Raw genomic sequence first — 24,094 nt, forward strand, 5'->3', positions numbered from 1 at the left:
TCTATATGTGGAAATGAGGTCGGGTTTATCCCGTTAATGGTGCTAAAAGCAGAGGGAGGACTCGGCGGGCAGGAGGCCGGGTGTGCGGGCCCGGGCAGCCACACGGTGGAGCTGAACCCTCGGCGGAGTGGACACAGGGTCGGCAGCGGGCAGCGGAGCTGTGCCGGGGTATTCATGAGTGTCCCCCCGAAGGGAGTCCCTGCTGCCCATCTTCACCTGTGGGCATTTCAGCAGCACACGCCAGGGAGATGCTCCGAGCAGGGCACGGAGCAGGGCGGCCCTGCAATGGGCTGGGAGCAGCAGGACACGGTGCCAAGCTGTCGTTTGTGTGCCTGGGCTGGTGGCACTGCCGAGGGCTGCTGGGCTCACTCAGGTTCCTGGTGGCACCAATCCTCTGTGGGAACATTCTGCCATCAGTCCTGGCTGCCTGCAGCTGGGATGGTGGTGCCAGAGCTGGTAAATCTGCAGAGCAAGGGCAAGGGAGTCCTGCTCTGGAGGGAGCTCTCCCCAGGAACTGCTGGTGGTGTCAGCCCTTTGCTGTAGCTGCTTCCCATCCTGAGGCAGAGCTGTAGCCCAGCGGCAGAAAGGCACCTGAGCTAGGGTATGGCACCAGGGGAATTACCTCCTGTGTGGAATCCCACTCCTGGGTGCTTGTGCTGCCTTCACCACCCCCAGAGCTGGGCACACTTTTCCAGCCTGATGTGCCAGCACCTCAGGTGGCCACTGCCACAGTAAAGCCCACGTGTTCTCTTCAAAACCCAAAGGTATTTCAAGCATTCTGCCTGCCAATGTAAAATACCACACAGGGCTGCCAGCCTAGAGGAACAGAGGAGCCTGCCTACAAGTCTCCATGGTGGGAGCATTCCCTTCCCTCCCCCTGCCAGAGGGGACAAAGGACCAGGAAAGCTCCTGAGAAGGACGACACTGGGTATAAGGTGAGGCTGGGCAATGGATCAGGAATGATGCTCCCAGCCAGCGCAGTGGGAGAAGCGTGAACCATCCTTGCGTGTCCTTTCATCTGCTGCAGTGCAGGGGCAAAGTGTCCAAAAGCACATCCAGGGCTGTTGTGGAGTCCTGGTCCTCCCTCTTGCACTCCAGGCTTCCTGAGGTCAGCCTTAACCAGAGCTGTAGCCGCCAGCTGCTGCAGAAGGATACTTGCACCACGAGGACTAAGAGGAAGAGGAGCTGGAACTGATTTTTTTGGCTATTTCAATGTCCGACTTGGCAACCAGAAACCGCAGCTTTTTCCCTCCGGAGCGGATGAGGTCCACGGCACTGCAGGGAGCAGCCACAGGGACAGAGGTGAGTTCTGGCTCCCTCAGGAGCCTGCCAAGCCATGGACATTCACACAACACCCCCCCACCCCTTGCCTGCTCAGGGCTACAAGCAGGGGCTGCTTCTCTCCTGCCTGTAGCTTTGTGGAGGGCTTGGCCTCCAGGTTACGGTGCCAGGACGAGGGCAAACAAACCCAAAGCTGCCCCATCCCACCACCTTTGAGAGGAAACCTGGGGTGGGATGAGGCTGGAGCAGCTCTGTAGTGCTGAGATCCATTTACTCCCCATAAATGCTCCCCAGTTGCTGCTCCATAACCCCTCTTCCAAACCCACAGCCTTCCCCCCTCTCTGGTGTCCTATGCAGGGCACTCCTCTCCCTGCAGCTTGCTGGTGCTGCAGCATCCTCAGGGCTGCAGCGCTGGCAACTCTGGGAGCAAATCAACCAGAAACTTGGACCTGGCAGAGACTCCTGCAGTGCTCCAGCACCCCGGGCCCTCTGCTGAGGGGGGCTCACCTCTGGTAGTCCGCCCCGATGAGGCTGGTGCCGTTGACAGCCAGGATGCGGTCCCCGATGGAGAGCCTGCCGTCGGCAGCAGCGGGGCTGTCCTCGATCAGCGTGCGGATGTAGATCCCCGGGGAGCACAGGGGGGTGTGCTGTGGGCACGGCAAGGCAGAGAGAGAAAAGGGACACAAAGCTTTGTGGTCCCAAAGAGCTCAGCTCCCCACGCAGGGTAGCTTTCCCCCGGGGCTCACAACCAAGCCTGATGGCAGTGGGACCCTGGAGATGCTTGGGAACATGACGGGGATGGTGTTGACAGTAACAGGAAGGAAATGCAATCCTTTAGTTTTGTATCAATTTAAACCCAGAAAGGAGAGGTGGGGCAATCTGCTCTGGTTCAATTTAATTAAGAGTAAAGCATCGTTAACCTGCAGCCGTGTTGGGATGGGAGCTGTGCTCCCACTGTCCCAGGCTCGGTGATTCTCTGTCTCCTACTGCCCAACAGCACAGCTGGGAAAGGCCGTGTAAAAAGAGGATCCACCCCACAATGCCAGATACCTCCTTATGCAAAGGAGGAGCTGTTTTGACACCCTGTGAGCCTCCCTGCTCCTCTCTGCTTCTCCTGCCACTGCTGAAGGGTGGAGGAAAGACCTCGGCTGAGTCATTTTCCTTCCACAAGAGAGCTGAGCCTGTTTGCTCTTCCCAGCTGCAGGACAGCTGTGGGCTTTGCATGCACAGCACAGTGACCTTCAAGGAGAGATCCACTGAGGGATCCCTCCGTGCCTCCTTGTCCTCAGGAGAAGCAGCCTAGCCCCCCTGGGAAGCCATCAGCTTCTCTGCTGGCTTTTCTTGGGGTATAAACCAAGAAAAGCTGTGTGAGGGGCATCAGCTGAGGACTCACCACGCCGTCGATCAGCCCCATCCCCAGCCCGATGGGGCCCCTCTCCAGCTCCACCACGAAGACGTAGCAGAAGTCGTCGGTGGCAGAGCTGCGGCTGGAAGACTCCGGCGTGGGGTAGTCATAGGGGGTGGGCGAGCAGCCTGGCGGCGGAGAGAGCGGCTTACGGCTCTGGCACCTCCCGGAGCCGGCCCCGCAGCCCCGGGGCAGCGCCCGCCGTCCGTACCTTCGGGGGTGCCGCCCTTGGTGCCGTTCCTGCGGGGCTCCTGCAGCCCTTTGCCCTGCGGGGACTCCGGGCTCCCCGAGTCGAAGTTCAGGGGGGTGGTGGGGGGTGTCAGCAGGCAGGAGGAGTCTGTGGGCGCCGTGCCCGCCTTGGGCACCGGGCTCCTGCCCAGCTGCAGCTGCTTGAGCTTCTCCTGGAGCTGCGGCTCTCCGGCGGGGGGCTCGCAGGGGCCGGCGCTGGGGGCCAGGCAGAGCTGGGGGTTCCCCTCTGGCTGGGCACAGCCCCGCAGCGAGCAGAAATCCTCCTGGGCGATGGTGCCACCGCCCTCGCTCGCCTCCAGCACCTCCGGCGCCGTGCTTGCCTCTTTCTTAAGAAGGAGGAAAATGCTGTGGGACCCCCCTTGCATGTGTTTTTCACTCCCCACCTGTACCCCACCACCCCGGTGCTTTCCTGGATGCCAGATCCGCCCAAAGCCTTGGCAGTTCAGACGCTGCCAGACTTGTCCTGGCTTCCCAGCACGGCTCCCACACCCCGGTTTGGTGGCCAGGTTTGTGCTGGGGATGTTTACAGCCGGCCAGGAGGGGACTCCTGCTCATGTCCCTGCTGGGGGGTCCCACTGGAAGGGGACACTGGGGTAGCACAGCTCCTCCTGTGCCACAAGGGCTGGGCAATGCAGCCCAGGGGTGACAGTAGGAGGCAGCAGTGGCTGTGAGTGCTGCAGGGACTGGAGACAGGCTTGGAGAGGAGAAGGGGACCTGTTGGAGTGACATCCTCCACATGGCACTTGAGCTTAGCACCCACAGCACGTATCACCCTCCCTGTGCTTTACAGCCATTAGCTAATTAGTGCTTCCGTGCAAGCCTGGCTGCTGGGCACGGGCAGGGTGCAGCACAGGGAACACACAGGGAGAACAGGAGCACTGCCACAGACATCTCCCTCCCTGCTAAGGAGATTGCTGGGAAGAGCAGCAATCCTGTCCTTCCAGCTCACCTTCCCGCGCCCCCCATGCTGGGGGATTAGCAGCACTAATCCTTCCAGAAGCTCTCCACGAGGGCACTGCCACAGCCCCAGGGCAGCAAGTCCTTGGCACTGGGCTTGGAAGGGTCTGCAGAGGGACCCCAGACCCCCCTGCCCACCCAGGAGAGGAACACTCCCCCAGTGGGATGCAGGCTACCTTTGGGAGTGCTGAGCCTGGCCCCTCGCTGGTGTGGGGGCTCCTGCTCTGCAGGCTCCAGAGGAAGTGGCGAATGTAGAGGAGATGTCTGTAGATGTTGTCGTCCAACGTCTCCACCTCCAGGTCCACTTTGAAGCCCCCGCTGGGCAGGATGATGGGTGGGTGGTTGTCGAAGGACTCCAGCATCTCATCTGAAAGGCAGAGGGATGGAGGTTAGCCCTGGCTCGGGCTGCACCCCACTTCTGCCTCCCAGCTCTCAGCCATGCACAGTCTCCCAGCTGGGACCAGGGATTTAGTGAGCTTGAGCCAGCAGCATCTCTAACTTGGGACAGCAAACAAAGCACTTTTCATCCTTTGCAATATCTGCATTTTGGGACTACGGTTATTACCAATTGCTGAAGTTACTCCAGGACACCCAGGAAGGGGAAGGGAATTACCTGTTTGGTTTGTGTGTGACTGCAGCAGGCTGACCAGGACTCACCGGGCTGGAAGGTGGCCGGGCTCTCCTCCTCGCTGGGCTGCCAGGCTGAGATGCAGCCCACATCCATCACTGCCTGGCACTGGCTCAGCACGCGGTGCAGCTGCGCCGGGCTCAGCGCCGGGAACTCGGCTCGCAGGGATGGCCAGGACATCTGTGAGGAGACAGGGCAGGAGGAAACGGCAGAGGTGAGAAACTGCTTCCTCTGAGGAGCAAGAGACTGCAAGGGGCACTGGAGGGAGAGGTCGGGCAAGATGGAGAGAACCAGAACATCCTCTCCTGGGTACTGCCCACCCACGGACCCCGGGAAAGGGCAGCTGGTGGCAGGCTGTACATCAGTGTAGGGACCCCCAGACACGAGCAGGTTCTCTCCTGCCCGTGCCTATCCCCGTGCCACAAGCATCCCTCACCTGCACCAGCTGGGAGCCGGGCATGGCCAGCAGGTTGGCCACGCTGGCGAGTTTGGCGAAGAACTGCTGGGCCAGCTGCTCGAAGCCGGCGCCGCGCAGCCACTCCAGCAGCAGGCGCACGCTGGCCCGCAGCTTCACCCCCTGGGACCAGTGGTAGCAGCCGAGAGAGGAGCCTGGGGAGGCAAAGCATCCATCAGTCATGTCAGGGAACAGCCCCTCTGTCCCCCAGCCCCTGCCCCGGGTTAGCGTCCCCAATGTCCTGTGGCTGTAATTCCTGGTGGTGGCTGGACCTTGCCTGGCACTTACAATGGGGCAGCTGTGTTAACGAGGGCTAGTGAGAACCTCAGGCTGCTGTAGTTTATTAATGAGCTGCCCCTATTAATTGTCCTCAGCCTCCTCTGCTCAGGCTGAAAGGGGCAGTGGAATGGGGCTGGGATCCTTGTGGGGTTTAGCCTCTCCTGGGAATGGGGACCCAAGAGCCAGCAGCTGGGTGTGTGCTTGGCCTCCCTGTAACCATGCTGAGACCTGCCCATCTCCAACCCCTTCCCTCCTGTACCCCTTAAGTGGCACTGGGATGGACTGGAGGGCATCCCAGTAACTCTGTCCTCTCTGTGTTACCCAGCCCAAGGAGACTGACCCTTATCCAGGAGCTGGTTGAAGAGCAGCGTGTTGGAGAAGAAGAAGAGGTAGGCGAACATCTGGGAGGTGATCTCGGGGTGCACCTCGTACTGGTGGAGCAGGTCCAGCACGGCCTGGTAGATGAGCACGACCCTGCGGAGCTCCTCGGGCAGCGGCGGGGTGCCCCGCCAGCTCTCCCGGCACTCACTCTGGAAGGGGTTGCACTCCAGCAGGGCAGGCAGCGACACGTACAGACACTGCAGGGAGAGCAGCAAGTCCACAGCAGGCTCATTTTGGTGAGTTTTTCTGGTTTTGCACAAGCCAAGCCTTTCCTTCACCTCCTCAAGCCAAGCAAACCCTGCCGGTGCTGCTCCAGCAAAGGGGCTGCTCCTATTCACCCCCCGCCTCCATGAGCTCCAGTGTTGTGCAAAAGCTTTAAAATATTATAAAAATTAACATGTTGGTCACTTTTAGCAGTTGGGAAAGATGGCATGTGAGACCAGCTAAAACCTGATGTGAACCGGGGCAGCAACCAATCAGTTGGGCACGAGGGTGAAAGAAAAGTCAGGATCGATGGGGATGATTTTCCACATTGTTTAAATGGCAGAGCAGTGCTCCTGCCAGGGCCAGGGGAAGGGGAGGGCGCAGGGGAGGAAGGTGCCGCTCTGGAGCGGTGCAGGAGCAGCCCCCGTGTCCCCGAGTGCCGCTGCCAGCGGACAGGCAGCCGTCCTGCACAGGGCAGCCTTTCTGTGCTCACAGTGCCCGCTCTGTTCCCGGCTCTCGCGGGCCAGGGGCCCCTTTCCATCACGCCCTGAATCACACCATTTATGCCGCGCCGGCCCGAGCCAAGCCGCCCTCCCCAAACGCCTCCCCCGAGCCGCTGCACTGCAGACCAGGAAACACGCCGCAGTAATTCAATCCTTTTCCTGGGCTGCGACCAAAAATCGGGGCGCTTCAGCCCGAAGGAAAACACCTCAGCGTGGCGCAGCTGCCAAGGAGTAAAAGCTTTTAAAAAACCCCATCCTGCACAGCGCTGGGGATGCTGGTGCTGGCCCTGTGTGGCCCCGTACCTTGGAGATGTAGTAGACACACTGCTGGAAGGTGTACATGATCACCTCCTCCAGCACCGTCATCGCCTCCTCGCTGGCCGTGATGGTCGAGGAGAACAGAGACTCCTTGGAGCCTGCAGGGAGGAGAGGAGGATGGGGGAGCAAGGCCCCCAGACTCCCAGCGTGTGAGATGTGTGGGTTATTAGAATTTTCAGGTTTGTGTGGGTTATTAGAATTTTCAGGTTTGTGTCATCCCCATGGAATCCCTTAGCAGGGCAAAGAGGCTTCTCTGGCCTGAGGGAGCTCCCCCCTGCCATCCCATCACTGCTGGCAGCTCAGGGCTGCACCTCCCTTCCAGCACCTGCCTGGCCTGAGAACATTTTAACTTTTTGCATAGACCAGGAAGTTTCTGAGGCTGCTTTAAGACCTCTTTTTGTTTGTTTGTTTGTTTTCCTTTTGCTGGCATTAACACAGGCTCACCAGTGAGCAGTTCTGCAGGGCTACCTGCAAATCCAGAGTAAAGAAAGCCCCTCAGGGCATTAACCACAGGCTGCTGTGGTGGCAGGGGATACCCGTGTGTGAACACAGCCTGGCTCTGGAGCTGGGCAGCAGCACGGCAGGATGTGAGGCTGCTCCTCCCACAGATTTCCCCAGCCCACACCACAGAGATGTCCCTGCTGAGGAGGATTAGGAGGGTTAATGGAGCATCCCGGGGGCACTGCCCACCACCTGTGCCCGGGGATTAGCAAAGCTGGCTTGCTCCAGCTGGAAAAACAGGCAGGATGCTGCACCCAGGCTTACCTTTGATGTCCAGCTCTTCCTCCATGCTCTGGATGTAGGTGGGTGATTTCTGCTGGACAAAGTAGAGGATCTCGATGGCATTGGCCATCCAGAAGATGATGTGCTGCAGGTCTGGGAGAAGGTCTGAGATGGTGAAGCGGGACAGGGTGGCAGGGTCCTGGCTGGGGAGACACAGCAGGTGTTACACCTGCTGCTCCCCAGCATCCCTCCCCAGGCTTTTGGGGAGAAAACAGCCAGCCTGGGGCAATGCCAGAGAGCTTTCACATCTCCCCCCTGCCCCTTAGAAGGACCCTTTACAAGGAAAAATTCAGCGGTTTCTGCTCTATGGGGTGGCAAAGGGGACCCTGTGGGGAACCAAGCTGACCAAGGCAACCTGGCCTTTGTGCTGGGTTCCACTTTTGGGGGAGACTTTCCCTAATACAGATGAACTGCACTAAATATCCATGGCTGAAGAGCAGCCCTTTCCCAGAGGTATGTGCTGTTTCTGCCAGCTCTGGACAGTTAAACCCAGCTGATCCACCCAGAACTGTTCAAAAATAAAATAAAAAGCATCTGGGAAATTTCTCAACTGCTAAACTTCTTTTTCCTGCTATGGGAAGGGCCCAGGAAGCATCCTTGAAGTTTATCCTAAAGGAGAGCTCAGAGCCAGCACCAACAGTTTCTCCAGATACTGGTTTAGAGATGGGATTTTGGAAATGGCTGGGAAGACAGCTCCTTGTGATTGTCCCAGAGTGGTGCTCCAAGCACTGGGACACTCTGTGCCACCACCCCATGCATTGCCAGCTCCATCTCAGCTGCACTGAGGGGTCTCCAGCATGAGGAAGGTCAGGCTCACACATAGGGACATTCTCCTGTATCACTCAGGGATGAAGCCACAAGTGCAAAGCCCTGGCCGTGTCTTGGATCAGAGAAAACCTCAGGTCCTATTCCCTCCTGAGCTTTTCCAAACCCACACATTCTGTGCAGGCATTGTGTTTAAAGGAGCAGAGAGCAGAATGCGTGGGATTTAGCAGGAAAACTCGTCATGCATCACTGCTGACAGGCTGGGACTGTGATTATACCAACCACAGATTTCCCTCACTGATGGAGGAAGAACCAGGTTGAATTCTCCCCGTTTTGAGGCAGACCAAGGAGGGTCACACTTACTGCTGGGATTGCTTCTCCGCCAGCTCCCGCGTCCGCTCCTGGGCAGGGAGAGAAGGGGAAAGCACAGTGAGCACCGGTGGGAAGGGGTGGCACAAGCGTCACCCCCATCAGCACCCGCTGCCACCACAGACCAGGCTGAGCCTCACCCCACCAACACCCCCGCCCCACCCCTGACTGACCCACACCGTCCTCTGGATCATTTTGGCCGCTTTGAGCAGCAGCTGCCCGAAGTCTCCCGGCTCAAAGTTGGTGGCCGAGTGCTGGATGCAGAGGCAGAGCAGGAAGGCGGGGGTCAGCTTGTGGTCGTCCCCCCCGGGCTCGATCAGGGTCATGATGCGCCGCAGCAGCACATCCTCGGCCGCCGGCTCGAACTCCAGCTGCAGCTTCCTGCGGGGCGTCCTGGGGCCGCGGGCGGGCGAGGGGCCCCGCTTTTTGGCCGCAGGGTCCTTCTTCTCCCTCAGCAGGCTGCCGCACGCCCCACACACGTGCGGACCCTCGGGGTGCAGGGCCCGCAGCCTCAGCAGGGTCTGCGCCGGCAGCGGCTGCGCCTTGGTGGGGTCCTTGTAGAGGAGCAGGTAGTAGAGGCCGAGGGACAGCAGGTCCCCGTGCCGCAGCACCACCGTCCGCGCCACCTCGGCGAAGTTGACGGAGACTCCGGCGCCGGCGATGGGCTCCAGCACCAGCCTCTCCTCGGAGCGATGCCGGGAAGGTCGGAGCTTCCTGATGGTGCAGTGCAGGGGCAGGATGTCGGGGGCTGACAGGCTGATGCTGGGCTTGCTCGCCTGCGTCCTCTGGCCCACCGTGTGCTGCTCGCGGTTCAGCAGGTACACCAAGCTGTCCTGCCAAGCGAGGAGACGCAGCATGAACCGGCGAGGGGGGAGAAGGGACCCTCCTCCCTGCCGTGCGGTGAGTGCTGCAGCCTCCCGCTGTCCCCAGCTGTCCCCTCGCTGTCCCCAGCTGTCCCCTTGCTGTTCCGCATGCACCTTTGCATGGCAAAAACATTTCTTTTTTTACTCTTCTCACTGCCAAGCAGGACAGCAGCGATCCCTGCCTTGGGCACGCCAAGAAATGGGTGCAATGACTTTGGGCATGCTTTGGGGCAGAAGGAGCCCTCCTTCCACGTCTCCCCCTCGTCCCTTCCGCAGCTGCTTTCCTTTACCACCTTGTCCCTCCAGACTGCAGCGATGCCTGCATCCCCTGCCCAGAGGGACAGTGGGACCCCGGTCAGAGCATCCATCCCTGGCCCTGCCTTTCCTGCAGCCTGCCCTGCACACCCCGAGGCAGCTCAGGGAACCACCCCGTGCCTCAGTTTCCCCAGCAGCACTAACGGGATGGCTGCAGTGCCGGTGTCACCCTGCCAAAAAGCTCGGAACAGCCGGATACTCAAGGGACACCAAGTAACCATTGACTGCAAGGGCCGATGCTGTCCTTTGCAGCTCTCCAAGGGCCCCCAGACGCACTGCTCTCCTCGCAGCCCGATTCCAGTTGCCGCTAAGGAAGCAGCCGGACCGGGGACGGGGCAGTTCGGCGAGCACCCGCAGAACCAGCGCTCCCTTGGGCCGGGGCAGGGCTGCTGCTCGGGGATCACATCGCATCCCTCTGGGGCATTGCAGGGGGTCACGGCTCTGCCTCCGTGCTCCCCGTACTTGGGGACAGGCTGGGGACAGACTTGAGGACAAGGCTGCAAGTCCCAAGCCCGCTTCCTAAAGGATGCTCATCCTCACCACCACCACCACCTCCCTCGACCCCAGCAGCTCCGGCCATGCAAGCAGCCCCGCTCCCCGGGGCTTTGGGGGGTGGGAGGGAAGCGGGGGAGGGTGCCGGGGGTGCGCAGGAGGCGGCGCGGTGCTTACATGCTGCTGGCTGTAGCCCTGCAGGAGTAGGAGGTGCGGGGACTGGTAGAGGGAGTACCGCATGCTGCTGCTGCTGCTGCCGCCGCTCCGCGCCGCCGCCGGGCTGCCGGGCAGGGTGGAGCAGTGCCGCTGGAGCCGGGCCCCGGCCCCGCTGCCGGCCCCGCTCGCTGCCCGCCGCGCCGGGGTCCCCAGGCTGGTCTCGCTGAGGCTGCGCCGCAGGGCCGGGGGCGGCCCGCGCCGCTCAGCGCCCGCCGCCCGCCGGGCCCCCCGCGCCCGGTGCCGCTGCAGCTTCCGCGCCTGGGCGTTGATGCCTGCGGGGATGGGGTGGGGGAGACAGAGCGGAGCTCAGCCCTGCAGCCCCCCCGGAGCACCCCCGCCCCGCCGCGGCACCCGCGGCCGGAGGGATGCTGCGGCTCGGAGCGGCCGGAACGCTGCCGGCGCTGCGCACCCACCCTGCCCTGGTGTCCGCGGTCCTTTGCCCTCCCCGAAAGGTGACGCCAAGACACCGGCGCGGAGAGTTTAGTGTCCTAATGCCACCGCTTAAAAAAAGGGGTGTTCCAGCCCTCCCTGGCCCCCAAACCTCACTGAATGGAGAGCGGCCGGTCCATAGCATCCCACATGTGCTCTGGCCACACTGCAGGGCTGGGGGGAGAGGGAATCCCTGCTGCAAAGAAATTTCACTCAATCTTTGCTAAAAAGAGGGGGGGAAAAAATAAAATAGCCCGGATTCGGCTTTCAGCCCTTCGGCACTCGGTCCCAGCAGCAAGTGGGAACCGCAGGGACCCCCCCAATTCCCCGGAGCATCAGGCAGGCATGGGAGCTGCAGTGGAGCCCGGCTGCAGCAGGAACAAGCTGTAATCAACTTCTCCCAAGCATCAGCTCGGGCAGAGCTGTCTGCCCGTGACTCAAACAGGAGCAGGAGTGAATGAATGGGCCCGGCCGAGCCCCTCACACGGCACCCCCAGAGCCGGGGGGGTCTCGGGGGTCCCTCCGGGCTGCAAGCATGGCTTGAGCTCTGCAGGAGGAATAGAAAGTTGTGCATCCGAGGGGTGATGCTCGTACCTGAGCTGGGCAGCCGCCCGGGAGCAGGTCACTGGCATCCGGGGAGGATGAAGAGAGGGGGAAAACCTGCAGGATTTGCTTGCAGGAGCAGCAGTGCAGCGTTGTCAGTGCAGCACCAGAGGCAGAGCCCCGCTCTTGGCTCGGCCGACCAGGGAGCAGGAATTTGGACAGCGGGATTTGGGGACAGCCGGCGGGATTTGGGCACGGCAGAGCAGAGAGCCTGGTGCCCAGGGCTGCTTAAAGGGACACTCGCGAGCTCAGAGCACAAAAAAAAAAATTCAAAAATTATCTACCTTATTTGGTGAGGAATGGGCTGCCAGTTCAGAAATACATTTTTTGTGTTTGTTTGTTTTAGATGGAGCGCTCCTTTGCTGGGAAAATCAAAGAGATGAGGATGGGGAGAGGGGTGGGACAGGGAGAAAATAGCCCCTGCTGTTTACATGCCTTGGGATTAGGGCAAGGCACAGCCAGGCCACCCCCAGGTCCCATGCCCCGTGTCCTTAAAAAGGCAATCGGCCCCGCTCTGTCCCCATCCCGGGCACGGCACGGATGTGACATCCAGAGAGAGCAGCGAGGCCACCAAGCCACGCTGCTGGGGCTGCCAAAGGCCACCCCAAACGTGTCTGCAGGACACCTCGGCTCCCCGCAGGAGCCCGTCCCCAACCCACATTATGGAAAAGGGCCAGAGGGATGGAGGATGGCGGGGGCGATGCAGATCCCAGCGCAGCCTGTGGGAGCAGGGAGGAGCGGGGATGGATCCTGGGGAGCAGCTACTGCTGGAGCTCAGAGCAGAGGGCCTGCAGAGACAGGCCATCACCAGCCCCTTATCGAGGGGAAAGGAAGCTTCTGTATTTATTTTGTGTAGGAAAAAGCTGCTTTTTCACTGCCAGCAGAACCCCCGTCACAGGCTCCCACTAACCCCGGGGGCTGTGCTGGAAAGATAAACACAGCTCTTTTCCTGAGCAAAACAAAGTCCCTCCATAAAAATGGGTTAGGTTTTTTTATCCTTTGGTACTGTTCTGTCCTCCCAAGCATGTGCAGGTTATCCCACCCAAAACTCAGTCTGAACATCTCCAGTGCAGCGTGACCAGGGCAGAGCCAGTGGCTGCTGAATCCACATGGAGATTGGGATGGGAACAGCGTGTAAGGAGTTAAAGAGCATCCCCAAATATTACATTCCTCCCTGGATAACCAGGACTGGGACTGGAGAAAGGAGGTGCTACTGTCAGGGCACTAGGCCTTGTTAAAGTTTAGGGCTGGACAAGCTCCAATGATCTCAGGCCTAGGGGGAGGTTAACAAGGCTTGGGAAAAAGGATGTACCAGTGATAGTGGGCACAAAGAATATGGAATTTACAGGCCACAAGGACATTTGGCAGAACTCCCAAGATAAGGAAGAAACTAATAAAGGCAATTCAGCAACTGTGCTGAATCAGCCCTGACTGGGTAAGAGGCAGTTCTGGCAGGGGGAGATTCACAACCACCAACCCAAGAAACCACCAGCTCAAAACACGAGTGCTCTCTCTGTCATTGTCCCCCCTCTTTTCTCTTTCTTTCTCTCTCTCTACCTCACATTGGTTGCTAATAAAATCTGTATTATTTACTTGAGCATTTGTCTCATTTGCACCTCAGTTCAGGGAGAGGCATCTCTCACTAATCCAGGGCTGGATCTCCTGGATCCTTAGGGAGAGCTGGGCACCCCTTGGGCAGCACCCACCAGACCCCAGAGGCACCAAGCTGCTGCCTCTAAACCCATCCTGCGACCCAGGGGAAAAACTGTTGGTGGTGGTGCCTGGGATCTTGGCTGGGATCTGCCTCTTTCTCAGCTGAGGAAAGAGGTTCGCTTTTTCCTGGCTGAGAAATAAATCAACAAATAACTCCGTGGGCCCCAGGAAAGAAGAAATGCTTTGAATGTACTCAGGAGGGACTAAGTCCTTGCTAATGTAATTGCTCCGCAGACTCTGCAGGGAATCTTCCCTGGATGCAGTTGTGCTAAGGTATATCAAAGCCAGATCCTCAAAGGCACTTGCCAGAGCATCTTTTAGAATAACAGGCTTAAATCCCAAGTTTCTGGAGCTGTGTGTGCAGTTCAGCCTCTTGGGAAAGCTCCAGTCGGGGCAGGACCTGGTAGAAAATGGGAATAGAATGGAAAATTGGAAAACTAATGTCACTGGAATGCCAAGTGCTGCCCCTCCCTGCAGTTTGTGGGTGTTTTCCCTACACCCCCATAACTGCTGCCCCTGTGCTCCCCAAAAGGAGCAGGGCTTGGGGGGGCAGGGGCTCCCTCGTTTGCTGCAGAGAGGTTTTACCTGTGCTGCTAATTAGTGGCATGAGGAGCCAGCACTGTCCTCCCCAGAGGGAAGTAGCTAATAAACTAATTAGGATAATGGGTAACTGAGCAGATAAAACTCTGAAGCTGTTTGCTAACAGGTCGTGGGTGGATGTGGAGCCTTTCCCCCAGCCAGCAATGCACCTGCATGACCCCAGTGGTCCCAGTCCTGCTGCTCCAGTGGTGCCCTGTGTGGGGAAGGGCCTGCAGGTATTGCCCTGGGGATGATTTGAGCATCCCTCTGCTCTTCTCTGAGGGAGCTGCAAGCCTAAAGTCCATTTAATTTTGCACAGATGTTGTGTTTTCCATGCCAGTGCCTCACCCCATGGGCAGGCAGCTGCTGCTCAGCAAGGGGACCTCTGCCAGCCTGGTGACAAGGGTGACCCTGGTGGAGGGCACTTATGGTCAATACCCTCTACTCCAGGAATTTTGTGTGGTTTTGGAGTGCTGGGTTGCTCACATTCACTCCTGGCAGTTTGCAGGTGAGGTGGGAAGGGATGGCCCCAGCCCCACAGCATCCCAGGGCCACCAGCACAGGGTGACACTGGTGACAGAGCCCCTGGGGCTCTGAAAGGGCTGCAGGAGTGAGATTTTACCAGGTAAGACAACGATGGGCTGTGCAGTCTGCAGGGCAGACAGCCTGACTGTGGGTGTAGCTTCTATCTTAGAAGAGCTTGGTCAGCTACGGAAAATGCCCAAAGGTTAAAAAAATGGGGAATTTCCATGGCCCCACCCAGGAGTGCTGAAACAAATGAAGTGATAACGAAAGCTTAACGGGCTGATTTCCAGATGCAGAGCACAGGATCCCATCAGGAACTGCTCCTCCATCGGAAATGACCCGAGGGTGCCAGTCCCAGGCCAGCTGATGCTGCTCTGAGCTGGGCAGCCCAGACCCTGCTGCTTCCCCTGCCTGTGTGGGAGCCTTGCACTCCCACGGCTCCCAGCCCACCCAGCATCCAGCATGGGGAGGAAAGTTGCTTTCTGCATCCGAGGGGGAGGATCTGAGGCTGAGTGGATGTGACCTTGAGTTCTGGCAGGGAGCTGCCACCGTGTGCTGAACCACTGCACTCAGCTCTTGCCCTTCCCTCTATTCAACAGAAGCTGTTTTTAGAGTTGCTGCTCTCCCAAAGTGCTTCACATCTCTCTGATCCTGGCTGGAGAGAAGAGCAGAGCATCCACCTCCCTGGCCCAGGCTGTGGCAGGAGCCACCTCCGGGTCTCTGTGTCCCTCATGTGATGAGCTGGGACCACCTGTGGCACCCCCTCCCTGAGCAGAGCGAGTGGACACGGTGAGGATGGAGGCAGCCCCATCTCCTCAAGTACCAGGTGAAATCCCAATTGAAAATCGCACCTGGGGGTGCTCCAGCTGCCTCTGCTCTCTCTGGAATGCCCATGCCTGGACTCCCTCCCCGTGTGCCTGGGCTCCTCCCAGCCTTGGTTAGGATGGGTGGGAGAGGGGCTGTGTCCCCCCTGGCGTGGGACAGGTTGGACCCTTTGTTCTGCTGCTGGAGGGGGGAAAACCTTGGCTCTTCTTTGCCAAGCACACAGAGATATCCTGCATCATCATCACTTTAGTTCTGACAGTAGCAGCCCTTTCCTACCTGAGTGAGGGGACTGCTCAGGGCCCATCCCAGCAAAACACTGTGGCTGACACCTCTGGAGCCTGGCCCAGACCCCTCTGTCAGCAGGTCTGACCCAGCAAGCACATTGTGCAAGTAAAAACCTGATTTTAAGCCTTTCTGTCCTCATCTTCACAGGGCTTTTATCTGAGGGTGGGAGGAGGAAAGCCTGGATGCTGTGTGCTGGGGTCACTTATTAACCTGCTGGTTCCTAATGATGCACTTATCTCCTCCTGCCAGCGCTGGCCTCCATCAGGCACTGCTGCAGGGGCTCTCCTGCCCTACATTCCACTCTCTTCATTAGCTTTTCATTTTCCTTAATTGCTCCTGCAGATTTGCCCGGGGTGCCAGGCCTGGGGGATGCCCAGAGGGAGACGGGGACGCAGGGGAGCAGGGCAGTGCTGTGCCAGGCACAAAGCTGGGGATGCCATGGTGCTGCCTCACTGATGGGAAGAGCAGCACTGATGCTCTTACCTGCTGCTCCCCAGCCTCGGGCAGGGTTTGTTACTTACCCCTAAACTGGCTGGGGTAAATATTTGAGGTCACAGATACTAAAATGATGTTGGAGAGTGCCGAGTCCTGCCTCAACCCAGGAGCCTGGCAGCTAAAATGCAGCCACCCTCCCTCTTGTCCCCAAGCCACGTGTGCAAGCTGCCTCCAGGCGTGGAAGGGCTTCTGGGGGTGCACCCCAACCCCTCTCCCTGCCCCACGCCCAGCTCTGACCTGCAGTGGTGGTGTCCACGTCCCTGGCCGCCATCTCCTCCACCTCCGCCCTCCTGCGCAGCTCCAGCCGGCGCGAGAAGCCCTCCCTGGGCTTCCAGAGGTCCTGGATGAGCAGGGGCTTCTCATGATCGCCCAGCACCCTCAGCCCCTCCGTGTGCCACTGCCTCTCGGGGCCCTGGAAGCGGCCGATGACATCGCAGAGCGCGTACTGCGCGGCGCTGAGCTGGCTCAGCCCGTAGCGCTCCAGGGCCTCCTTCACCAGCTCCCGCGCCCCGGAGCTGCCCGTCACCAGCACGCTCTTGTAGTTGGTGCCCGCGCAGATGTTGCCCCCGAAGATTTTCAGGATGCCGGGGGCTGAGAGCTGCGTGGAGAGCTCGGCGGGGTCGTCCTCCGGGGCGGCCGAGCCGCGGTCCTTGTAGCTGAGGGTGCGGTAGAGCACCTGGGAGAAGAGGCGGCTCTGGCGCTTCAGGCGGCCCTTGGACGGCGGGGCCATGGTGGAGGACGGCCCGTAGAACATGCTGCGGGAGGTCGTCATGAAGCACAGCTGGGCAGGGAAGAGCAGGGATGGGCAGGTGAGAGGTTTGCAGGCCAGATGTGCGGCAGGGGACAGCGGGCAGGTGGCCGAGGAGGAGGAACTGTCACCTCCAAGGGGACAGACCAAGGTAACCCAAGGTACCAGTGGAAAAGCTCAGTTGAGCTCCTTGGCACCAGCACAGCTGCCCCTGGATGGATTCATCCCTGAAAACACAGCCTGGAGAAGCCTCATATTTCTCCATCGTGTGCATCAAGAGGTGCCTCTCACCCAGGCAGAATGGGAGGAGAGCAGAGCCCAGCGGGACTTGGCGGGGCCCATCCTGGTCAGGAGCCAAGGCACCAGGAGTTACTTTCACTAACGAGTTTACGGAGCAATCCCATTTTTTAGAGGTGAAACGGAAAGCTCAAGAGCAAATTCACTCGCTCTGAGGTCACTGCTAAATGTTTTTGCTCAGCGAGAGGCACAGGGTGAAAATGGGCTTTAATTAGCCTTTCTAAAAATGTCCTGACTCTGGCAATTCTCTTGGCTGTTGCTTGTTTGTGGAGGACATTCAGGCCCAGGGTGGCATCACCGACAAGGCTGCCCTTGTCACGTCAGCCCAGGGCAGGGCTGCTCAGGGCAGCCCCGAGTGGGCAGCGACTGCAGGAGAGGTGGCCAAGGCCGTGTGGCAGCTCCCAGTGCTCCTCAATCCCCTGGAACAGCCCAGGAACCACAAATCCCTTCTGGATTTGAGTGGGTAGCACCCCTGCCCGATGTCACTGTCACCATCTGTGGATGGCTTTGAAATCCCATCCTGGCTGCACCAGCACCTGGCGATAACCCACAGCCACACTGTGACCTGCTGGCAGGGCTGGAAGGACAATCTGAGCATTCCTGCTTGGGACAGCACTGGGACCCTCCTCACCTCCAGATCTGTAACGTGCAGGGACCCCACGGATACACAGAGGATCCCCAAAATGTCCCACCCACAGCTGCCAGAGCGTGTGGATGCAGCAGTTGGGGTGACCCAGGTGTTCCTGGTGGGGACATGTGAGGTGCCAGCAGTGTCCCCAGCTGCAGCCCCAGCTGGCGCGGGCACGGAGCAAGCTCAGCACTATCAGGCAGTGATGCTGGGCCTGGAAAGGCTCCAAAGCACCATCTAATTCAGGAGAAAAAGAGTCCCTGCTGCTAATGGAAGAGGTCACCTTCTCACCCAGAAACCACCTCCCAGCCGAGCTGCAGGATGTGCATCCCCCACCCCACAGCCAGAGGCCCGTGGAATGCTGCAGATGGGGAAACTGAGGCACCAGGTGCTAAGGATGTGGCTGGGAGCTGTGTGATCCTGCGATGCTGCTGCACCCCAAGTCACCCCTTTCCCTGCCCCACCAGGACTGGGAAAATGCTGGGGGTTGTCCTTCTTCCCAACCTGCTGGTTCCAAAGCTGACTCCTGGTGTGCTGAGGGGCAGGAGTCCTGGCACAGCACAGCAGGGCTGAAGATTTTGTGTTTTATATTGCCCCAGAACTTCACCCCAACTCACTGGGTTCAGGTAAGGCTGCTCCTGCTCCCACCGTGCAAATGGGGAAACTGAGGCAGGGATGGGGTTGGGGCTCTGGCTCCCCCCACACTGCTGCTCCTCCCTCTGCAGCTGAGCCCAGAGCTGCTGCTCCCACTGGGGACATCCCTGGGGACATCCCTTGATGTCTGCTGTGTGACATCTCCTGGGAGTGCCGCGGCAGCCCCAACCTGGGGAGCAGGTCAGGGCACTGGCAGACAGTCAGGTTCAGCAGCAGCTGCCCCAGGCCTCCTGCACAGCCCTGCCAACCCTCATTAACATTGACCAGAAGGAAAACTGCCCCAGAGTCCCCACAGGACCTTGTCATCAAGGATGCAAAAGACAAAACTTTGTCATCAAATCACTGTTTCACAGATTTCACCTCCTCCACCCTGAACTACCCCCGGCACAAAGGGAAACCTTTTACCATCTGCTGGTGGCAAAATCATTCCTCCAAGCCCACATCACAGAGACACCATCCTTGCTTCCTGCAGGTCCCTGCCTGGTTTTGAATGTGTTATTTATAGCTCAGCTATTTTTCTGCTCTTTCTATCAAACGCAGCTCCTACAGAGTTCAGGGGCAAAGACGTTTCATCGGAAAAAGAAATGAGAAGCCTGGATCAGGAGGAGGTGCCAACCTGGTCACCCCAATTTTCAGCATCTGGAGCAGCACTGGTGTTGATTTTACCAGGCACCAGCCTGGGTGAGAAATGCCAGCCTTGTCCTGGAGACAGCAAAACACGCCTGGTCTTAATCCCCCTGAGGAGCACAATGGACAGGATAAAATGATCATGGAATGGGCTCCTACCACACCCGTGCATTCAGGCACGCTGGACACCAGCGGCTCCTGCCGGGAGGCAATCCCCGGTGCCATGAGACAATCCCTGGTGCCAGGAGGCAATCCCTGGTGCCGGGAGGCAATCCCTGGTACCGGGAGACAATCCCTGGTGCCATGAGGCAGTCCCCGGTGCCGGGAGGCAATCCCCGGTGCCGGGAGGCAATCCCTGGTGCCATGAGACTATCCCTGGTGCCAGGAGGCAATCCCTGGTGCGTGCAATCCCACTGAGCCCTGCTGCGGGAGCAGGGATGCTCCAGCTGCCCGGGGACAATCCAGCAGGAGTGTCACACCCTCCAGCAGGTCAGTGGGACACGCACTTCTGGACATTTGCAGCCCAGCTGAGCCTCTGTCTCACTGCAGGCCAGTTCCCTGGAAGGACACAAGCCTGGAGCTGTGGAGCATGATCCAGGCTTTCCCAAGAGTCCCTTTCCCCAGCATTGGGTGGCATTGCCTCTCTAACGCCTCAAAAGCCTGGGGCTGCCTCCCAGCGAGATCTGCGTCAGGGATCCTTCCCCTCTTCACAGCCTGACCACACCAAAACCAGCTATTTTCCACAGCCAGCTCTGTCTGAGCTGTGCGGGGCTGTGACAAATGCCCGTGGTATTCACGTGGCCACCACATGTCCTTCCATCACCACAGCTGACTGCAACTGCTGGGACCTGCTCGGGGGAGCAGCTCCTTCCCAGTGCCCCACCCGACGCTCGGGGAAAGCCTCTCCCTACCTTGCCATCCTTCTCACGTGCCTTTTTCCCTTCCATTCAGCCTCCTCCTCAGAACAATCCTTGCCCTTCGTTGTGCATCATCCCGGGCAGGCGCCTGTCACGTTTCTGAGAGAGGAAGAGGAGGAGAGGTCCTGGGCTGCTCACGGACATCGGCTGCTGGCGGTGTGGTGGGTGTGGGAGGCTCAGAGGTTCTGCAACACGGTCCTGATGTGAGCTCCTGAACCACATCTACACCCCCATGACCAACAGCACCCACCCCATCGCATGGGAGACCAGGAGAGAACTGCAGGAGGAAGGAAAGGAGAGGAAGCAGGAGGAAAAGAAAGGAAAGGAAGAGGGGAGGAGATGGAACCAGCAACAGCCCCGTGACCTTTCTCTCTTTCTCCTAAGCACATCCCCAAGGATGCCAGGCTGGGATGCTCTGACCCACAGGTGGACAAGCAAGCCCTGGACCAGCTCCTTCCCCCAGCAGCCACAGCACGCTGGGATGCTCACTGACATTTGTTTTCCTGAATTTCTGTTTCGCTGGGCATCAAGAAGAGCCACCAAGCACTGTCCCCTTGCCTTGCCACCACAGATCTGCGAGAACACAACCACTGGTGACCAGAGACAAAGCTGAAAGAAGCACCCGCCAAGTGCTGCCAGGGATTTCACGGGTGTTCCTTGGAAGGAGCCATCAGGGCACAAGAACGACTCTTTTCTATGGCTCCACCGTGATTAAAGATAAATGCATCATCCTCTAATTAAATCACCTAATCAGGGCCTCAGTGTGGTTCGATCCAGTCCCTCTTGCTGGCCCAGCCTTGGGGCTGTGGGAGAAATTCTGCAGGTGGTGATGCCCAAGGCAAAGAGGTGCTGCCCCCAGCCCTGCTGCTCCACGTTTCTGCCAATGATTAATCGCTCCTCCTGGTAAAATATTTATGCCTTATTTCCAATGTGTCTGCCCTCAGCTGCCAGATATTGATTCTTGCCATCTTTTCTCTGCTCAATTAACGAGCTTTTGGCTACCATGTATTTTTCTCCTCTGCGAGAGTATTTAGATGCTTTTGCCAAGCCCTTCTCTTTCTTCTTTAATTTGATTTATGAGTGGACTCACTGGATGGCCCTCTCCTCTCCAGCTGTAAGACCCTGTCTGCCCCTTGGTCCCTTCCCCTCTGCCTCCACATCACCCCCGCTGAGAAGGAAAGACTGGATTTGGCCACCTTAAGCCCAAATTTGGTTCTGACAAGAAATGCAAATAACTGCTATTTTTTTTCCCAGGGCCAAATTTCACATTATCCTGAAATTTTTCAATTCTCCAGTGCAGAAATGGTGACAAACTGCTGCCTGGTGAGCCCCTGTGCTGCCTCTCCCAGCATCTGCAGGCAGCTCCAGCTGAAAATTTACCATCCAGATTAGGGACAGGAAACCACAGTTATTATTTTTGGGTGTAAAAGATTTCCCTGCTCCATCCTGCTCCGGTTAGGATGCCTTTCTCTCACTCAGCTTACCACCCGGATTTGTACAAACCATTAACACTCAGCTGCTCCGGGTCAGGTCCAGGTTTTTCCAGAAATCATTTCCATCTCCTTTCCTCCAGATTAGTGATAAAAACACCAAGCCCACATTACCAGCTAGCAGTGCCCAGCAGTGATAATCTTCCTGATAACTGCCTTAGAAATGGATAACATTTATTTAATACCAGCTTTCTTGACACTGTGCAATGTCAGCTCTAAATACTGGACTGGATTGACTTTTTTAATACTGGAAAGTACAGATTTTTACAAGAATATCACCTCCCATAAATCAAATGCTTCTCAGAAGTGTATTACAGCCAGAGATCACCTCACATGTTGGAGACTGAAATAATTTCTACTTGCCAGGAGTTATTTTCCATATAGCCACGGTGGATGGCAGGAATTCGTTCCTGGTGCTGAAGTCTTTAATCAATTCAGGCCCGAGCTGGGCTTCTCCCTCTTCTCCCTGGGGGGATGCTATCAAGCCAATCAACCTGTAGCTACCAGGTCATCTTTTTTCCTTCTGGGAAGAGCAACAACACTATTAAAACACTTTTTAATCATCTGGAATTTCCCCGAGGCTCATCCCGGTACACGGATGGGTGGTGAGATTTCAGCTATAACCACACCAGACCAGAAACCAGAAAAGCTGTTTCCTCAGATCTTTGTTTGAAAATTTCCTCTCTCTCTCTGGTTTTTTTTTTCTTTTCTTGTGGATGGAAACCACTGGAGCGGCAGCCTCGGACTAACGGCACCGACCGCAGCCTGGATGCTGCAAACGGAGGGAGAGGCCGCTCGGGCACTGCAATGTGGAACAAATTAGAACTCGGAGAGCAAAGGAAATGAGAACGCCCTGGACGCGGTGGCTTTGACGTGCGCTCCTCGGCTGCAAAGCCTGCCCTCGGCTCCCAATCCTGCCCCTCTGCAGATCCCCTCCTCACAGCCGAGGCTGCCGGGGAGAAACCCAAACCCCTCGCTCTGCCCGGAGCCCCCCGCTCCCTTCTCTCGGGATCCAGCCTCTGCTCCAGAGCCCGGCCCTTCCTTGTGCGGGTTTTATCCGTCTAATCTAGGGGCAGCTCGGAGGCTGCTGATGTCCGTGGCTCCCTCGGTGCCGTCTTTAGCCGGATCAGGGCGGGTAAACTCCTTAGCACGTTATTATTAGCAGCAGGCACCCTGCAGCAGCCTGGACCCCGCCGCCCCGGGACTGCTCCAACAGGATGGAAAGGCAGCCCCGGTCCCGCAAACACCAGCAGCTCGTCCCAAAGGCTCCACAAACATTGTCACAGTCTGATTCCACAAGGACAACAGGAGTCCTTTCAGCAGGTTTTCTTTCCTTGGTATTTTTTTTTTCCCTGTAATTATTTCGCAGGGTGTTTTGAGCCGCCAACGTGCACCAGCTCTCTGGTAATGCACCAGTGCAGATGCCAGCCCTCTGCCCGGGCAGCTCTTTTCACACACCCCAGAAACACTGCACAAAGAGCATTTGCTTTCTGCTGCCTCCCCAGCTCCACAGCCTCGTAGGCTGCCTAATTATAAGATCTCAGCAATATATTTTTTTTCCAGCGATAATTAACTGGTCCTGGAGAGAGCTGAAAATAAGCACTTCCCAAGCAAGTAGCAAACTCCCCTGAGTTTTCTCTGCTAAAGTTACAAGTCAGCATGAAACTGCTCCAGCCTCCCAGGGACACAGATCATCTCACACCTCCCTGCCACGGCCTGGGATGCCACCACGGTCGCAGGCAGCTGAATACAGGTGAAATGGGGGGTGTGGGACAGCAGAGGGATCCCGAGGGTTGTGCAAGAGGACAAGGATCCCAAGGGGCAGGCAATGGGGAGAAGGCTCCCAAGGGGTATGGAATGGGGAGAGGGATCCCAGGGAGTGTGCGAGGGGCAGCAGAAGCCCAAGGGGCATGGGAATGGGAGAAGGATGCCGAGGAGCGAGCAGGGGGAGGCGGATCCCGAGGGGTATGGAATGGGGACAGGGATCCCGAGGAGAGTTCAGTGGGGAGAAGAAGCCCGAGGGGCATGGAACGGGGAGGATCCCGAGGGATGCGCGATGGGACGCGGACCCCCAGGGACAGGCAGCGCGGGGGAGGCTCCCCGTGTGCCCGGCCGTGGGACAGGGACCCTCGGGCGCTGCGGCTCCCGGAGCAGCCCTCCCGCCAGCCGTGCCCGCTGCGGGTCCGCGGGCAGCGCGGGTCTCCCACGGCAACCGGACAAGCCCCGACCGCCGCCGCTTCCCGGGGAACGAGAAACAAACGCTCCCGCCCGACGCAGCTCGGGTGTCCGGGGACGCAGCAGCGGGGATCTGCCCCCCAAGAAAGGAGGGGGGTCCCTGGGGTAGGGTCCGCTTCGCCCCCCGCGGGCCCGGTACTCACCGTCGGAGCGGGGCAGGCTCGGCGCGACCCCGGCGGCGGCAGCGCCCGGAGCCGCCGGGGCTGCGCGGGGACCTCGGGCCGGTCCCGTCCCGCCGGGGCGGAGCGAGCGCGGCTGCGGCGCCCCCGCGCGGCCAAGGGCGGCAGCGCCCCGGCACGGCGGGCAGCGGAGGGCAGGGATGGGAGGGGGAGGGATGGGGAGGGGAAGGGGTGGGGAAAGGTCGAGACTGGGGAAAGGTCAGGACTGGGGAAGGGTCGGGATTGGGGAAGGTCGAGACTGGGGAAAGGTCAGGACTGGGGAAAGGGCCGGGACTGAGGAAAGGTCAAGACTGGGGAAGGGTCGGGATTGGGGAAGGTCGAGACTGGGGAAAGGTCAGGATTGGGGAAAGGATCGGGATTGGGGAAGGATCGGGATTGGGGAAAGTGTCGGGATTGGGGAAGG

The 24,094-nt window shown here is 58.8% G+C and overlaps 1 protein-coding gene across 2 annotated transcripts; it reads right to left on the reverse strand.

The window, feature by feature from the left end:
- Window positions 1–1,137: 1,137 nt before the first annotated feature.
- RADIL (Rap associating with DIL domain) lies at window positions 1,138–23,804 on the reverse strand. 2 transcript variants are annotated; one of them, XM_063414656.1, is made up of 16 exons: window positions 23,656–23,804; window positions 19,782–19,886; window positions 16,154–16,697; window positions 10,424–10,734; window positions 8,750–9,409; window positions 8,571–8,608; window positions 7,425–7,585; window positions 6,645–6,757; window positions 5,594–5,831; window positions 4,957–5,129; window positions 4,550–4,700; window positions 4,069–4,259; window positions 2,898–3,261; window positions 2,675–2,814; window positions 1,789–1,928; window positions 1,138–1,275 (listed from the first exon to the last, which is right to left on the reverse strand). In XM_063414656.1, the coding sequence occupies exons 2-16, from the start codon at window positions 19,815–19,817 to the stop codon at window positions 1,170–1,172; spliced, it is 3,366 nt and encodes a 1,121-aa protein (XP_063270726.1). In that variant the 5' UTR covers window positions 19,818–19,886; window positions 23,656–23,804; the 3' UTR covers window positions 1,138–1,169. The 2 variants fall into 2 exon arrangements, with proteins under 2 accessions (XP_063270726.1, XP_063270727.1); XM_063414657.1 differs by lacking the exon at window positions 19,782–19,886 and having other exon boundaries at window positions 23,656–23,803.
- Window positions 23,805–24,094: the final 290 nt, after the last annotated feature.

Source organism: Prinia subflava, chromosome 17 (genome assembly GCF_021018805.1).
Source record: "Prinia subflava isolate CZ2003 ecotype Zambia chromosome 17, Cam_Psub_1.2, whole genome shotgun sequence".
Classification (NCBI taxonomy): Eukaryota; Metazoa; Chordata; class Aves; order Passeriformes; family Cisticolidae; genus Prinia; species Prinia subflava.

Excerpts from the sequence above, each read along its gene's own strand:
- RADIL (XM_063414656.1), bottom strand. The coding sequence starts at position 19,817 with ATGGAAGGGAAAAAGGCACGTGAGAAGGATGGCAAG. Across the intron at positions 5,130-5,593 it reads CAACCAGCTCCTGGATAAGG|GCTCCTCTCTCGGCTGCTAC; the intron begins GTCAGTCTCCTT and ends TTGCCTCCCCAG. Across the intron at positions 1,276-1,788 it reads ATCGGGGCGGACTACCAGAG|TGCCGTGGACCTCATCCGCT; the intron begins GTGAGCCCCCCT and ends TGCTCCCTGCAG.